Source organism: Gorilla gorilla, chromosome 2, assembly GCF_029281585.2.
Source record: "Gorilla gorilla gorilla isolate KB3781 chromosome 2, NHGRI_mGorGor1-v2.1_pri, whole genome shotgun sequence".
NCBI lineage: Eukaryota > Metazoa > Chordata > Mammalia > Primates > Hominidae > Gorilla > Gorilla gorilla.
Window position 1 is genome coordinate 194,779,134 of NC_086017.1, and position 18,760 is coordinate 194,797,893.

General features: G+C 37.3%; 1 protein-coding gene across 7 annotated transcripts in view; it reads left to right on the forward strand.

Moving 5' to 3' along the window:
- The window catches only part of KLHL24 (kelch like family member 24), a 51,111-nt gene extending 37,410 nt beyond the window's left edge, over nt 1–13,701 (forward strand). For all 7 annotated transcript variants that reach the window (XM_063704419.1, XM_019024586.4, XM_019024587.4 and 4 more), the window contains 3 exons: nt 193–381; nt 1,476–1,664; nt 8,259–13,701. In XM_063704419.1, coding sequence (XP_063560489.1) covers nt 193–381; nt 1,476–1,664; nt 8,259–8,459 — 579 coding nt within the window. In that variant the 3' untranslated portion in view covers nt 8,460–13,701. The remainder of the gene's footprint in view (nt 1–192; nt 382–1,475; nt 1,665–8,258) is intronic.
- The last annotated feature ends 5,059 nt before the right edge of the window (nt 13,702–18,760 follow it).

Here is an 18,760-nt window from a genome sequence, read left to right on the forward strand (position 1 = left end):
GCTCCATGGATTGTGGTGGTGGTAGGGGATGATGATTTTTAAAAAGGTTCAGAAACTCTGAGCTAAATATATTGCAATTATATTTATTTAGCAAGGGCATTTTAAAGAGAAGAGATCCCTTAATTCTTTAACCAACTACTTCAAAATTCAGACTTTTGATAATTAAGATTTTTCCATGTATTTTACATATAGGTATATGTTGTCGGTGGCTATGATGGGCAAAACAGACTTAGCAGCGTAGAATGTTATGATTCCTTTTCAAATCGATGGACTGAAGTTGCTCCCCTTAAGGAAGCCGTGAGTTCTCCTGCAGTGACTAGCTGTGTAGGCAAACTGTTTGTGATTGGTGGAGGACCTGATGATAATACTTGTTCTGATAAGGTAAGCCATGCACTTTTAAAGAAATTACCAATATTAAGTACAAGAAGGGAAATACAGAAGGCTTATCAAGTAGGTAGCCAGGTCACTTAGTGTGAGGGGTCTTTTAAAATTTTTCTGGTACTATATACTTTTGGAGAAAAACATTGAATTCTGGGTTGCTAAAGTGAGACTCTAGTATATCTAACAATTTGCTCTAACAAATGTGATCCAATCTTTTTGAAATGAGACTATCTGTGTAGAAATTTTCTACTAAATAAATTGTTCTGAGCCTTTGCTGTCATCTACAAAATCTAAAAACTATTTATACAAAACACAGTTGAGAAGTGAATTAGCAAAGGGTAAGACATAGTAACTAAATATGCTGCTTCCAACTGGGTCATTTTCTACATACTTTTGAAGTATTTTTCAGAAAAAAGAAAAGGAAAGGAAACCTCCATAGTGTAAATAGAGGATGGCTCAAAGTTCTTCCGGTTCAGTAAACTTCCGGGACGAAAGAATATGTGCTATCCTGACATCTCAGGAAATGTTTATTCTGGAAAAAAGCATCTAATGCCTAGTTGGTTTAGCACTGTTAACTGAATTTTGTCAATCTATTAATTCTTTTTCTAAATTCAGTTTAAAATAATGTGATCAAATGTTACTTATTTAGAATTTGTTATTTCAGAATTTGTGATAATTCAGAGCATACTGACTGAATTGAGGTTTACTTGTTTTCTTTTGAAGAAAGGACTCCCTAAAAGCATTAAGAAGTTATATTCAGATGTGAGGCATAGTTATCCTACATAACACAATTGTAAAAAAATTTAGACTGTTAATTTTAGTGGACAAACCTGGTGGCCATTCATTCTAGAAACAATCTCTGTGTGTTTGGTACTCTATTCTGCTTGATAGTAATAAATTGATAGTAATAAATTTGCATTTTATTTGAGAATGTTCATAATTCAGACATTTTACTATCAGGCTAACCTCTCTTAATTCTCTGAATTAATAGGATTTTATTTTAAATAATGTTTGTAGGTATTGGTAGATTCTTTATTAAGTACATTTCCATTTTTGTTTAGAAATTTTAATTATATATTTTTATATGTTATTAGGTTCAATCTTATGATCCAGAAACCAATTCTTGGCTACTTCGTGCAGCTATCCCAATTGCCAAAAGGTGTATAACAGCTGTATCCCTAAACAACCTGATCTATGTTGCCGGTGGACTGACCAAGGCAATATACTGTTACGATCCAGTTGAAGATTACTGGATGCACGTACAGAATACATTCAGCCGTCAGGTAATAACATAAAGCAGTACAAAAGAAAAATAAATCTAAGAGGGACCAAGTACATAATCATTATTAATACACTGGAATTTCAATTTTAAAATATTTCAGGCTGGGTGTGGTGGCTCACACCTGTAATCCCAGCACTTTGGGAGGCCGAGGTGGATGGATCACTTGAGGTCAGGAGTTCAAGACCAGCCTGGCTAATATGGGGAAACCCCGTCTCTACTAAAAAAATTATGGCCAGGTGCGGTGGTTCATGCCTGTAATCCCAGCACTTTGGGAGGCTGAGGCGGGCCGATCACCCGAGGTCGGGAGTTCGAGACCAGCCTGACCAACGTGGAGAAACCCCGTCTCTACTAAAAATACAAAATTAGCTGGGTGTGGTGGCGCATTGCCTGTAATCCCAGCTGCTAGGGAGGCTGAGGCAGGAGAATTGCTTGAACCTGGGAGGCGGAGGTCACGGTGAGCCAAGATCGAGCCATTGCACTCCAGCCTGGACAGCAAGAGCGAAACTCCGTCTCAAAAATAAATAAATAAATATAAATAAAATAAAATAAAACAAAATAAAATAAAAAATTAGCTGGCTGTGGTGGCACACGCCTGTAATCCCAGCTGCTCAGGAGGCTGAGGCAGGAGAATCACTTGAACCTGGGAGGCAGAGGTTGCAGTGAGCCGAGGTCATGCCACTTGCACTCCAGCCTGGGCAACAGAGCGAGACTCCGTCTCAAAAAAGTAAATAAATAAGTAAAATAAAATATTTCATGTTTGCTTGAATTATTTTATGTATTTTTTTAAAACTCCACATAAAGCATATGGCAACCTGTTTTGAACTCCTTCCAAGGGGTCATTTTATTGAAATAACTTCCTTTTTACCATCTCATGGAGAAGTATCTGTTACACTTGGGCTGTTCTTTTTTTTTTTCTCTTGACTTTTTTCACAATCCTACTCCAGTATTTATCCCCTCTCTTTCATATTTCAGAAGAGAAGAATGTTCCCAAACTTGTTGTTTCTTTGGTTAGAGGCTGGGAAATCTGTTATTTCTGTTATAAAGGAAATGGCTGTGCTCACCTTTCTTTCATCCATATATTCTACCCGGAGCCCTACTCCCTACCCACACTGCCACCTCCCAAAAGGCCTTTTCGCCACCTTTTGATTCATGGCTCTTTTTCCTTCCACCCCCAAAATGCTTGATGGTTCTGATGCTGAAAATCTGGCTCTACACATACCACTCTAGAGATGTACTCTCAAAGGTCACTGCTAATAATCTCCTCACTCTTGTTCATACTCTCTTGTTTTTCTACCCAGTCCTTAAGTATGTTCCTTGAGCCTGTCCTCTGTCCTCTTCCCAGTTTATACTCTTTCCTGAATCATCTCATTTACTGCTCAGCACTGATGTCTTCCAAGTCTGTATCGCCATCAAAGCCTCTCTCCTGTGTTCCAAACTCAAATTTCTAAGTGCCTATTTGATATTTTATTTGATATTTTACATGGGTATTTCAAGATTTTAAATTTCAAATAGAACTCACCTTCTTCCCCAAACCTATTTTTTCTATATTTCCAAATAACCTAGAAACTTAATTTATTAGATTGTCTTTTTCTTCTCTTAAATTGAATTAATCTAGCCTATCAGTTCTCCTATTTTTTCCATTCCTATTGTTTCTATTTTTGTTCAAGTTCTTACCAAGTTTTACCTAAACAAACAAAAATACTCTAATTAGTCTTCCTTTCTCTAATAGCTTGTCTTGCTAGCTCATTTAGCATCAACTTTCTTTTTCTTTCTTTCTTTCTTTCTTTCTTTCTTTCTTTCTTTCTTTCTTTCTTTCTTCCTTCCTTCCTTCCTTCCTTCCCTTCTTTCCTTCTTTTCTTTCCTTCCTTCCTTCCTTCCTTTCTTTCTTTTTTTGAGACGGAGTTTCACTCTTGTCGCCCAGGCCGAAGTGCAATGGCGCGATCTCCGCACACTGCAAACTCTGCCTCCTGGGTTCAAGTGATTCTCCTGCCTCAGCCTCCCGAGTAGCTGGAGTTACAGGCGCCCACCACCAAGCCCAGCTAATTTTTTGTACTTTTAGTAGAAACAGGGTTTCACTATGTTGACCAGGCTGGTCTCAAACTCCTGACCTTGTGATCCACCTGCCTCAGCCTCCCAAAGTGCTGGGATTACAGGCATGAGCCACCATGCCCAGCCTATTATTTTTCAATAAATCTACTTATTATCTCTTCTTTGATTGGAAACCTATTAAATAAAATCCAAAACTTTTACCACTTCATTCTAGACCTTCTATTGCCTGACCTTCATTTGACCTTTCAGCTTCACATTCTATAACTTTACCTCAGGTACCTTAAGTATCTGTCATTTGTAGTCTCTAAACAGATCATAAATGTTCTTGCCCTGGTTCGTGCTGTCTTCTTATCCTGTAATGCCTGTTTTACCTTCTGTACTTGTAATTCTACTTATCTTTCAAGGACCACTTCAGTACAACAGAGTTTAACTGGGGCAGAATGGATCTATTTTGCTTTCTGATCTGTTAAAGCACTCATACCTCTTATGGCAATTGTATATTCCCTTATGGGTATAAATGTTTATTTCCTATGCTAGAATTTAGTCTTCTTGAGGACCCTATTTCTTCTAACTCATCTTGTATGTATCTTGCATTTATTTCTGCATAGTAAATATATGTATATTGAATAAGTAAACAAATGAGGAAGTACCAGAGGGACTTAATTTTAAGATAATCTTATTTGCAAGATACATTAGAGATACAGCATAGATTATAAGGATAGTGAATAGGGTTTGAATATAAAACCACTTTTCTAAAGTTGTTGACATTGAGGTATAGTCTCCAATTAGTAATATATATGGAGTAACATTGCCCCAGTTAATGAAAGGGACATAATAGGCACTTCAGCTTCATGGTACAGAATGAGTATTACGTTTTCTCCCTCTCATATCACATCTAAGTAAAAATAAATCACATTTCTCCAGCTCAGGGACCTCCCCTGGAAAACCATTCTCCAGCCCTACAGAGGCGACAGTGTACCCTACTTGCATGAGAATCCTCGTATGGTCAAGTATTGAGACTTATTTCTAATTTTTAAAAAATCTAAGCTGCTTTTTATTGGTTTATTTCAGTGAAGATTGTAAAGAATAATGCATTTTTATTAAGAATTACTGCTCAAGCTGGGTGCAGTGGCTCATGCATATAATCCCAGCACCTTGGGAAGCTGAGGCAGGAGGATCACCTGAGGCCAAGAGTTAGGGACCAGCCTGGGTGACACAGTGAGACCTTGTCTCAAAAAAAATTGAAAAAAAAAAAAAGAAAGAAAAAAGAAAAAGAATTACCATTTATTCGGAACTTTGCTATATTGTATAAAACGATAACAGTTTAGGAAGATAATTGCCAGTATGTAGCATATTGCAGGGCATACATGAATATTTTTTAACTAGGTTATTGAGATAAAACTGAGAAAAAAAATAATAATAGGACACACATGGCACATTTTCTCTAATTAAACAACATTCACTGACTTTAGAAATTTAAAGAAAATAAACATTTGGATCAGAAGTATATTAAGTCTAACAAAGACAAATCATTGAAGTTCAAATCTAGTACTGGGATTTAGGTGATTATTTTCTCTCCTCTGTTTATTGTTACCACCAATGCTACTAAATACATCTATGCACACATTGATCTCGGCTCACTGCAACCTCTGCCTCCCGGGTTCAAGTGATTCTCCTGCCTCAGTCTCCCAAGTAGCTGGGATTACAGGCACATGCCACCACACCCAGCTAATTTTTGTATTTTTAGTGGAGACAGGGTTTTGCCATGTTGGTCAGGCTGGTCTTGAACTCTTGACCTCAGGTGATCCGCCTGCCTCGGCCTCCCAAAGTGCTGGGATTACAGGCGTGAGCCACGGCACCTAGCCTTATGCACATGTTATTGATAGGTAATTTTTGAGCCATGTGTGATTGTTTACCCTTTTAATGCCAACCGATGAAAAAGGATAAATCAAACTAATTTCATTGTATACGGTTAAATGAACCCAATACTGTTGCTTTTTAAAATGCTTAGAATATTAAATGCAAAAAAGAGCTGAAAAAAATGAGGTCTTTATTTTTTATAGTCCTAATGGACCCTGCCTATTTCTCTGTTTGTCCTTCACCATTCCCACGCCTCTTTTCACTTTGCATAATTCCTAAAAACACAGCTTATTATTCGAAACATATTTTGCTTTTTAATCTGTGTCAGGAACATCCTTTAAAAAAAATTGTGGGATTTTTTAAAAAGTCAATGATGAAGACTTTTTTTCTCTCTCTTCAGTAGACCAGGTATTTAAAATACCATTAAAGATTAGAATAATTAAATGAAATCTGATTCTTTTTGTCTATTGTTGACATTTTAACATTTTAAGCATACAAAAATAACGAGAGGGTTTTTTGGTTTTTTTTTTTTTTTTGCAATGTTAGGATCATGTTTCATTTCAGTCTTTAAAAATAACATTAAAACTTCATATATTGATAAATTATTGTTCCTACTAGCTGCCCTTCCTCCTGAATGAAGAGTAAGTTTTTCATACAGTATAAACAAACAGAGTAAATGGTATTTTACTAGCATGAAATAAGCTATTATATCGGATAGAGGTAATTTCCTGATATGAATACTTGTTTTCAAGGTTCTTTGCTTTATTTAACTCTGAGCATTATTATCTGAAATAGTATTAATTACCAGACCATGTAATTATATATTGTTTTAGAATCATCCTCAAAATTACTAGAGGTTCAATAGTGGGAACTAGCTTGTACCTGAAAACTAAGGTTTTTGTTTGTTTTTATTATATTCAGAACTTTAAGAATTTATAGAAAGCGCTTATTGTGCTTTAAATGAAAAATATTAGAGTTTGTTCCATAATTGGTGCAATTCATGGGGGTGCGGTATTCTGAATTAAAGTGTCTTTCACTATATGATAATAGGCTAAGTCATTCTGGGTGTTTATAAGTTCTAATATAGGCATTTTTAAGTACTCACAAATTCTTTCAGACCTAAAGATAGTATCCCTCTATTATATAAAGCCACCAAGATTTAATTTCTTCTATAAGAGCAAAATTTATATAAAGCAAATTTGGTCAAGTAAAAATGCTTATTGAACTCATTGGTAGAAACTATTTCATTGTTGGTTATGTGGAACCAGGATAATAAGGTGCAATAACTCTCTGAATTAAAGTGAAACTTTAATTGGAAATGGAAGAATATCTGGCCTGCCGTATAACCAGATGCATGTAATAGTGAGTCAGTTGTTAATGTTGGGTTTTTTGTTTGTTTGTTTGTTTATTTTTTTTGAGACGGAGTTTCGCTCTTATCACCCAGACTGGAGTGCAGTGGCGCAACCTCAGCTCCCTGCAACCTCCACCTCCCGGGTTCAAGCAATTCTCCTGCCTCAGCCTCCCGAGTAGCAGGGATTACAGGCACCCCCCACCACGTCCAGCTAATTTTTTTGTATTTTTAGTAGAGATGGTGTTTCACTGTGTTGACCAGACTGGTCTCGAACTCTTGACCTCAAGTGATCCACCTGCCTCGGCCTCCCAAAGTGCTGGAATTACAGGCATAAGCCACCATGCCCAGCCAGGTTTTGTTTTTGAAGAATCACTCTCATCCTTGCAAGAATATTTGTTTTATATAGTAACTGTATTATTGACAGAGAATAATAAAATTTAGCTTAGAATCCCATTGTGTGGGAAGATAACTGTAAGATGTTATTTGAGACATTTCTGTGGCCCAGCCAAGGCTCCTAATAACAGTGTTTTGTTAGCTTAGTTATAAATTTTTTCCTCATTCATTCATTCAATTTTTGGGTAATCCCATATAATGAATATTGTTCCTACTCCTTGGTCATGTAACCGCCACTTTCTATAATAACCTTCCTGTAATAGGAGAAGCAAGCCAGGCTCTTTAAAGATGCTTTTGCTTAACTACCATTAAGTTAAAACCCTTTTATCAGTCCACATCCTACCTCCCACATCTTGGCCCCAATTACTAACATATAATCTGTTTGGTTTTTTTTTTAACTTTTAAGTTCAGGGGCACAAGTGCAGGTTTGTTACATAGGTACACTGTGTCATGGGGGTTTGTTGTACAGATTGTTTCATCATTCAGTTATTAAGCCCTAGTACCCATTAATTTTCCTGATCCTCTTCCTCCCCCAACTCTCCACCTTCTGAAAGGCCCTAGTGTGTGTTGTTCCTCTCTGTGTGTCCCTGTGTTGTCATCATTTCGCTCCCACTTATAAGTGAGAACATGCAGTATTTGGTTTTCTGTTCCTGTGTAAGTTTGCTAAGGGTAATGGCCTCCAGCTCCATCCACGTCCCTACAAAGGACATGATCTCGTTATTTCTTGTGGCTGCTACTGACATATCATCTATCTTGAAATTCATTTCATTCATGCAAAGTTATCCAGCACTCACACAGAGAACAGAGTTGGGCCAAAGGACCTTAGCTTTTATCATGTCTCCCTTTTTTTGACTGTGCTAAAGCATTATTTTGCTTTTCTGTTTGTTACCAAATCCTTTATCTTCAATGGTTAATTTTTTGTTTATATATTTGGTTAAACAGGAAAACTGTGGTATGTCTGTGTGTAATGGTAAAATATATATCCTGGGCGGAAGACGGGAAAATGGAGAAGCCACAGACACTATTCTCTGTTATGATCCTGCAACAAGTATCATCACAGGGGTAGCTGCAATGCCCAGGCCAGTGTCCTATCATGGCTGTGTGACTATTCATAGATACAATGAGAAATGCTTTAAACTCTGAAGACAGGATACCTCACCGAAGAAGCCACACTGATCCAAGATGGGAGGTTTTAAAAACTCTAGAGTGGGAACTTCACATATCTCCTTTGTGCCATATGCAAAAAATAGTAAAAATAATAATTTGGTGCCTTTCTCCTCAAAATATCAATCTTTCAAACTATAATAAAGCCTTTCCTATAATTGAAAAAAAAACTTTTTTGTTAAAGGTAATGGTGGTTGTTACTTGGCCTTTGAAGAGTGTACCTTTGTAAGTATTTGTAAGAAGTCTATGTGAATTAGGAAATGTCTGTCTGCATACCTTTTAGGAATGTGTGAATGGTGTCTTCACTTATTATGTATGTTTATCTGTATGTATATTCCTTATTTTGTCATATATGTAGAGAAAATTGCATGACTTGAGGCATCATTTAGGTTGAAGAAGTTAATGCTTAGAATGCATTCTAGGAGAAAAAATCAGTTTTAAAAACCTTTGTTGTTAACAAAGTATATCCAGATTGGTTAATTTTATTGAAGGGTTTTTTTCTGTAATTGATAAAAATGTAATGACAACAATTCAGGTATCATAAAATACTGAACTATTGTGACTTTATTCTTAGAATTGCTGTCTTACATTAAACATGTTTTTAGGGGGAAGTTAGGTAGGAGATAGAAAAATAAGTGCCCCTACAAGGGGGATTAAAATTACAAGTTAATTCCTAAGAGAAAAATGGAATGGCCTTTGAAGGAAAAATGACCCACTATGGCTCTCAAAGTTTTTATGCATTATCTCTTCAATCCTCTAAGAAAGCATCTTTTCTTAACTTGATAAAGCAGTTGAAACCCATTTTGCAATATTGTTTTGTGAAAAACAGGGACAGCCAGCCAGGCACAGAGACTCACATCTGTACTCCCAACTACTCAGCAGGCTGGGGCAGGAGGATTGCTTGAGCCCAGGAGTTTGAGGCTGCAGTGAGCTATGAACGCACACTGCACCCTAGCCTGGGCAACGGGGTGCGACACTGTCTCAAGAGAAAAGAAAAAGAAAAATAGGGATAGGTTTTCTTTCCTAGCCCAGTAGAGTTTGACCTCATTAGTATGGTGCTTTGGGTGAGGACCTCTTCCTTGATTATCCTACTTTCTAGTGAACAGCTAAAATTCCTGAGAGTCTCTACTGTTAAGGTACCTTTAATAGGATAAAGCAGGGACCACCTATCTCAGTGGGTCCATTTTTCTTTTAAAATTAGTTATCTGAAAAAACTTAGCAGTAGTTCCCATCTTTAAGGTAAGTCTTTCATTTGGTCCCCATTGTGTAAAATACTAATCAACATTTTCAAGCTTCTATACAACAGACTGCTTTTGTCTAGATTTCTCAACTCCATTTTATAAAGCTTATCAGTTTTCAGAGAGGAATGTGAATTTTTTTTCTAATGCAAATAGATGGATATGGCAGGAACTACAGCATAAGTGATTATTGTGATTCTGGGTGGACAGATATAATTTACAGCATTTAGGGATGTTCTAGGTAGCCTGCTGTAGTTTGACTTCCAGTCACTGTTGTCTTTCACATTATAATTTGTATATTTCTTATGATAGAAGGGATGATGCAAATATGTAATTAGAGTGTCACCAGATTTCTGTTAAAACCAAGGTTGAAATAAAAAGCCTAACATTGGTAAGCTACATTGTTTTCTCATTTTAGAATGATTCAGAGATTTCAAATAGACATTTTTTAAACTTTAATGCTTAGCTAGAATCTACATTCTGAGGAAAACTCTAAAAAACTTAAAAATTTTTAGGGAATTTTTATTTTTCAAATCATAATTTTAAAATGATAGATACCATTCTGTGATAACAGCAATTCAGAAAACAATTTTCTATCCTCTTAGTTGAAAGAATGTAGGTACAGTTTGGATACTTGTACTTTAATTTTAGAGTAAACATCTGCATTATACTCTTATAGATAATAGAATTATTTAGTTAAGAAATTCTTTACAGTAAATGAGATAATGTGTGAAAAAGTATTTTGTAAATGCTGAGGATTCTACAAATGATAGTTGTTATTTTCATGTGTATTTGTAAGATCATGTCCATTTCATGAATATAGGACTTCACATAAAAAAAGACTTTCTCAAGATAACTTTATATTCTAGTGTTTTTCTGTTGTAAAAAGTATTAACTTTACTTTTATTTTGTTATACATTTATTTTAATATCCATGTGTTTATTATAGTAAATTTGAAATGAAATCCTGAAAAACAGAATTTTTTTAAACACAGACCTCACACCAATATTTTTTCTCTACATAATTTAAAACTACATAAATTAAGTACTTAAAATTTATATTGAAGGGCACCAAGAATTTAGGTTGAATCTTAGAAAATTTAAATAACTATTTTTAAAGTTACCCAACTTATATTTTAATTTTTTAATATTTATCTTCCTTTACTAATTCTTGATAAATAATAGCGTTAGACTTGATAAAATAAAGAAATTTTAGAGTAGAATTAATAAAAGGGATATATCAACCAAATTGGTGTCAGATTGTATTCATTCTCTCATCACATAAAGATTTTTTTTTTGATAGGTGATGCTCATATGAACCTTTGGTTTAGAATCTATATATGTACATGTGTATGTATGTAGATAGTATGGTTGTATACACACATATATACCAAACACCATAAATTTTAGCAGTCTGTGATGGTCAGCAAAAAAGCACATAAAGTAAAAATTAGTTGACCATGCTAAATTCAATTCTGGAAGATTTTTTTATTTGGGCATTTCTAGAACTTTTTACATTTGAAAGTACATGATGAGTATTAGTAACGATGACTTATGTATAATCAGAATCTTTATGACAATTTAGTTTTACAAGGTCAGAAGAGATGAGTTTGCTAAACCCAGCTGTGATACCTCAGTTGGAAAGGGAATTCAAAGGTATGCTTTGTAGAACAGAAAAGTACAGTTTTTTTTTCCATGAACTTTAATCATTTTCTGTTTTTCCTCTATGTGAGTCAGCTACAAAAGTGGTCTAATTTTTACAACAGTAGAACTTCCTCCTTTTCTACTCTAATCTTCCCACTGACTTTACTGCACAGGTATGAAATACTAGTGTATTGGATCTTCAGTAACCTTTTTATTTCCTAGATGATTGAAATATAGGTATTTACTCCATTTAAACCAGGTGATAAGATGATGTAAATACTCAGGGAGGGTATTAACTTGTTACTTTTGCTCGTTTGGGGTGTAAAGTGCCATGACTGAATAATCTTCAATTCATGATTCTAGAGTAAGTTTAATTTGGAAAAGGGGGCTTCACACATGGTGGTGGTTGAACATTGATTCTTTTATACTTAAAAAGATGAAAATGTTTTGTGAACTGATACATTTTATCTTACTGAATATGAATTGTTTATGTATCTCTACTGTCAAATAGCCTTTTTGAAACTCAGGAAAGACAAAGGTTCAATTACACCACTTTTGTCAATAAGCAAACCAGGTATTTTTTTTTTCCTGTTGTCTGGATATGGCAATAGATTTTTTAAATTGCTGTGAGAACCCATATATGAAAAGAGAGGAGTTGAATTGTGTGTGCCTTTTATGTCTTGAGATTTATATGTGGAAAAGACGACATCTACTTCAAACTGTATTTTCTTTTTCGTTTTTTTTTTTTTTTTTGTGGGGTGGGAGGACGGGGTCTTGCTCTGTCGCCCAGGCTGGAGTGCAGTGGCGTGATCTCAGCTGACTGCAACCTCCACCTCCCGGGTTCAAGGGATTCTGCCTCAGCCTCCCGAGTAGCTGAGACCACAGGTGCGTGCCACCACACCCGGCTAATTTTTTTGTATTTTTAGTAGAGACGGGGTTTAGTAGAGACGGATCACTCCTGACCACGTGATCCGCCCGCCTCGGCCTCCCAAAGTGCTGGGATTACAGGCGTGAGCCACCACCCCCGGCCTGTATTTTCAGAGAGGAGAGCTTGGTGTTTATGTGGTGCCAAGTGGTAAGATAATGTCTCTTCGAGGCTTCCTATGGACTGCCTTTATTTTAGTAAACTCAAGACACCAGTTAACCTCAACAGAGTTTTGGCCTTATTAGAATTTGTTGTGCATCTTATTGAAAGCCAGGTTTACATCACCTCACCCCATTATTCTTTTTAGTTAAATAAATTTACCATGCCAAGTAACCAGAATGGAGCAAATTGGTTGATCTTTAAGGCAGTAGGTTTGACTAGCTAGCTATCATTATTGTCACATCTAATGCTAGGCACCAGAAACCATTTGAGCCAGTAGTGTGAATGAATAATTCCAGAGACACTTTAGACATTTTTTAATGTTTTATATGAACATTTTACATTTGTGTGATTGCCTTAGATATTAAATTTTCCTAGTGCTGAAAGTTATCATAAATAAATTTTTTAAAAACAGCAACATTCATAACTTATTTTATATATTGTTCCAAAGAAAAGAATTTGTTTTAGTGGTTTCAAAATAACTGCACCTGAATTTGTTTATGTGCCTTAAGTTCTCTAGTGCTATTTCAACTTTTTTTCAATCTAAATGAAGCTTACCTTAGATAAGGTTCATATTTGTTTCCTATAGAGTAAATAAACTTCCCCTTCTTAAATTGTGTAATAAGCACCAACGTGTGGTTGCTTGGCAGAATGAGAATGTTAAGGGAGATTGTTGGATGTTTGGAGTTTCATTATATTTTTTGTTTTTATTTTTTGATACCTAGGTGCTTTTTAAAATATTCAGACAAATATCTATCTTACATTGATTAAACCCGTGTAAATTCATTTGCAGTATCTACATCGAATGTCAAAAAAGTATACTTATTTTTGTTCCATACTTATGTACAATTTTTTCCCTCTTCAGGCTTTTTCATTTAACTTTCTTGAAAAAGCACTTACTTTCCCCTTCCCTATCACCCCTCCCCCAAGGTTTCTTTATTTAAATTTTTATTGAGAGTTGTTGGAGCTCTAAGACAATACAAATTTAGAGTTGAACAAAAGTATAATCTGCTTTACAACTAGTATAGACCTAAGGTCATTTGCTTTCAATTAGAGGCTCCAGAGTCTTCATAGTGGAAAGAATGCTTTGTATTTAATTGTTCTTAGTTAAGTTGTAGCACGTGAATACTTACTTACATGTTTTGTTTAAATATACTTCTTGCATAGTTTAATTTTTTAAAAGTTGTATCTAATAAAATGTCTTTTAACCATTATTACTTGACTATATGGTTGTATTAAATTTTGTTTACCAAAAATTTGTTGTTGTGTTTTATTTTAAATATATTTAAGGGGTTGTGCAAAAAAGAGATGGGGAAAATACTGGATATATTAATATATGTGTGTATTTACTGGTATGTCCATACAATAACTGGAAGGATAAATAAGAAACTGAAAATATTAGTGTGTAAGAGGAAAGGAAATGGTGGCTGAAGGACAAGTAAAAATGAAACTTTACTGCATATGTATATGTGTGTAATCATAAATACATATAAAATCAATTTTTTAGTCTGAAACACATGAAAGTATTCCCTATTCAAAAAAAAATTTTTTTTTTCTTTTTTTGAGACGGAGTCTCACTCTGTCACCCAGGCTGGAGAGCAGTGGCGCAGTCTTGGCTTACTGCAACCTCTGCCTCCTGGGTTCAAGCAATTCTCGTGCTTCAGCCTCCTGAGTAGCTGGGACTACAGGTGCATGCCACCATGCCCGGCTAATTTTTGTATTTTTAGTAGAGACGGGGTTTCATCATGTTGGTCAGGCGGGTCTCAAACTCCTGACCTTGTGATCTGCCTGCCTTGGCCTCCCAAAGTGCTGGGATTACAGGCATGAGCCCCCGCGCCTGGCCTAAAATTTTTTTTAATTAACACAAGGTAACCTATAACATTTGCAACCTAACGTTCTTTTGATTTGGTTCTCACATTGACGGGACTTAATTCATTTCAAAGAAAATTTTTTAAAAAGCATAGAGTTATCTTTTTTTTTTTTTTTTTTTGAGACACGGTCTCACTGTGTCATCCATGGGCTGGAGTGTGGTGGCACCATCATTGCTAACTGTAGCCTGAATTCTTGGGGTCCCAAGTAGCTGGAATTGCAGGTGTGTGCCACCACGCCTGGCTAATTATTTTTTGTAGAGACAAGCTTATATTGCCCAGGCTGGTCTCCAACTCCTGGCCTTAAGTGATGCTTCTGCCTCCCAAAGCACTGGGATTACAGACATGAGACCCCACATCCAGCCTAGGGTTATTATTTACTGGAGAGGCAATGTCTGAATTTGCATTGGCAAAAGTATATTTTTGAAAATACATAAAAACATTATAGAAGCATATAATATGCTTCGATTTTATGCTTAGTTTTAGAGTTTTGCCATCAAAATAAAATGGCAATTAGGGTTTTCATCTTGTTGTTATTATTTTTGAGACAAGGTCTCACTCCTGTCACCCAGGCTGGAGTGCCGTGGTACGATCATGGCTCACTGCAGCCTCAACTTGCCAGGCTCAAGCAATCCTCCCACCTCAGCCACACAAGTACTTGGGACTACAGGTGAGCGCCGCCACGCCTGGCCTTTATTTTTATTTATTTATTTTTTTTGTAGAGATGTGGTCTCGCCATGTTGTCCAGGCTGGTCTCAAACTCCCGGGCTCCAGTGATCTGCCCGCTTCAGCCTCCCAAAGTGCTGGGATTACAAGTGTGAGCCACTGTGCCCAGCCCCTAGAGTGGTTTTTAATGTTAAAGGTATTTTCATTTGACTTAATACCTCTGTAGACATCTGTAAAATGCATGGGCTTCATCAGACCTGATTCCAACCAGTTCTCCGCTGTAGAGCCATTTACCTCTCTCAGTCTCACTCTTTTGGTTCTAGGAAATGTAACCATAATACTTACCTTACAGGCTTCTTGTAAGGAGATGAGATTATGCAGTGTATACTGAAGGGTGAACATAGTTCTCACACACAAGAGCAGCACATAACTTCATGCAGCTGGCCCAGGACAAAAATGCAAAGTGCAAAGGCAGGGAAGGAATTGAAAGAATTAAAAGTATTCATTGGATCATATTTGAGAAACCTTGGACAATGGATAAATAGGAGCCTCTTGGTTTTTTTTGTTTGTTTGTTTTTTTGAGTCAGAGTCTCACTCTGTCGCCCAGGCTGGAATGCAGTGGCGCGATCTCGGCTCACTACAAGCTCCGCCTCCTGGGTTCACGCCATTCTCCTGCCCCAGCCTCCTGAGTAGCTGGGACTACAGGCACCCACCACCACGCCCAGCTAATTTTTCTTTTTATATTTTTAGTAGAGACAGGGTTTCACCGTGTTAGCCAGGATGGTCTCGATCTCCTGACCTCGTGATCCTCCCGCCTCGGCCTCCCAAAGTGCTGGGATTACAGGTGTGAGACACCGCACCCAGCCACTTGTATTATAGTTTAAATTTTCTGTTTTAAAAAAAATGACCTGGCTGGGCACAGTGGCTCACGCCTGTATTCCCAGCAGTTTGGGAGGCCGAGGCGGGAGGATCACGAGGTCAAGGGATTGAGACCATCCTGGCCAACATGGTGAAACCCCATCTCTACTAAAAATACAAAAATTAGCTGGGCATGGTGGCGCGTGCCTGTAGTCCCAGCTACTTGGGAGGCTGAGGCAGGAGAATCACTTGAACCCAGGAGGTGGAGGTTGCAGTGAGCCAAGATCGAGCCACTGCACTCCAGCCTGGGCGACAGAGTGAGACTCTGTCTCAAAACAAACAAACAAACAAAAATAACCTGCTGTCTTAATGGAATGTGGAGGGAAATGGACTATACCTGCCTTCTGCTTCTCTGCTATTTATTAACTGATAATGGAGACAGAAAGGATAGTTTCCTCCTAATTATGTTAGGATCTTTTTTTTTTTGAGACAGGATCTCACTATGTCACCCAGATTGAACTGCAGTGGCACAATCATGGCTCATGGCAGCCTCAATTTCCTGGACTCAGGTGATTCTCCTACCTTAGCATCCCTAGTAGCTATAGGACTACAGATTCATGCCACCACACCTAGCTAATTTTTAAATTTTTTGTAGATACAGGGGGTCTTGCTATGTTGCCCAGGCTGCTCTCAAACTCCTGACTTCAAGTGATCCTTCTGCCTTGGCCTCCCAAAGTGCTGGGATTACAGGCATGAGCCACAATGCCCAGCTCATATAAATCTCCTATACAAAATATAGATATCAACATTGTACAAGGAGTATAAATTAAGAGTCAGAAAAATCATATGAGCTTTCCCAGCTATCAGATTATCATATCAATCAATATTAAGATTTTTTCCTTTAAAACAGACTGCCTGCATTTTGGGTCACAAAAACTCAGACTCATTCAATATATAAACTCTGGCTACCCAAATTCTCTATGTGGTCTTATCTATAGCAAATAGAACACAAAGCAGCAAGGAAAATTCCCTGATAGTTTCTTCTCTTTTTGTTTTTGTTTTTGTATAACGAGAACAGTTCTTCAGGCACATTTATGATGTAGGGTCCAAGGGAAAACAAAAGGGAGATTAATAGGAGAAAAGGCATACACATTTATTAATGTGCACAGGGAAGAATCACAACGTAATTACCCCACTATGCAATGGGGTAGAGAATGTCATACACCCTTCTTAGGGGAAAGGGAGATAGGAAGTGTGGGTGATTTCAGGGAGGTAGTAAATGATATTTTTTTTTTTTTTTTTGAGACGGAGTCTCTTTCTGTCGCCCAGGCTGGAGTGCAGTGGCACGATCTTGGCTCACTGCAACCTCAGCCTCCTGGGTTCAAGCGATTCTTCTGTCTCAGCCTCCCAAGTAGCTGGGATTACAGGCATGCACCACCATGCCTGGCTAATTTTTGTAGAGATAGGGTTTTAGTAGAGATGGGGCTTCACCATATTTGCCAGGCTGGTCTCGAACTCCTGACCTCGTGATCCACCTGCCTTGGCCTCCCAAAGTGCTGGGATTACAGGTGTGAGCAGTAAATGATTTTTAAGGGAATTCAATGGGTTTGTAGAACTTTGAATGGCCTGGGACAAAAGTCTGTTGGGCCTGCAGAGTAGACAATGGTTTGTGACAAAAGTCTGTTCAGTGCGTTAACAGACTTCAGTCTTTCTTCCTGCAATATGAGTTCACTTAATGAAAACTCGGGGAAGGGACGAGCGGTAATTGTTTTCATCTTTGGTGGGTCCAGACTTTAGGTAGATAAGGGAACTTCAGAGAACAACTTCATCCTGTGCTTTGGGAGAGACAAAGGATTGAGAGACAGAGACCTTGAGGCTTCTTCTTCAGTTCAGCATGTCAAAGTGCCATATTTTGGCACTTTGAGCCCCAACAATGACTGTTCTGACATTATCTGCTGCTCAGTTGGGGAACACCAAATCTAGATGAGTTTATTCTGAACATATGAATAAAGCAGAGAAGGAGGAACATAATGGTCATACAAAAAAGGATTTTGGAGATGTTTGTAGATATAAAAGTCATCATACATGAAGTGTATCTCCCTGCCAAAGTCAAGTTATGGAAGAGTGTTCTTCCCAACCAAAATCCTTTGTTTGTTGGCATTGGAGGAATCTGAGCTATGATTATGCAGCAACATCCCACAAATCTGCCATTGGGTGGCCAATTGTGAAGATAGAGTAAGACTTCTAGGAACAGGGGCAACAGAATTGTACTCTGGGCAGTAATGAATTCATGAAACCTGATAAATGCAACATTATTTGTTTTGGACACACTCAAGTCTAGGCCACGAAACTCTTCTCATATTGGGAATCAGGGCTATTTGCAGTCAGGACTATACCCCTTGACTGGGGAATTTATGGCCTATCTAGGCCATAAAATAAGAAAAGATTATGATGAAAGTTATCATAGGGTAACACAAGTAAATACCACCAAGGATATTAAAACTTCTGCCAACAAACAAACTCAGCAATAGTGTCAGTATCTTTCACAAAACAGAGCTGAAGTCCAATGTAAAATAATTGATATGGTTTTGTTTTGTCCCCACCCAAATCTCATCTTGAATTGTAACTCCCACAATTTCCATGTGTCGTGGGAGGAACCTGGTGGGAGGTAATTGAATTATGGGGGCGGGTCTTTCCCATGTTGGTCTCATGAGAATGAATAAGTCTCATGAGATCTGATGGTTTTAAAAAAACGGGAGTTTCCCTGCACAAGCTCTCTTGTCTCCCGCTATGTAAGACATGCCTTTTACCTTCCGCCATGATTGTAAGGCCTCCCCAGCCACGTGGAACTGTAAGTCCAATAAACTTTCTTTTGTAAATTACCCAGTCTCAGGTATGTCTTTATTAGCAGTGTGAAAACTAA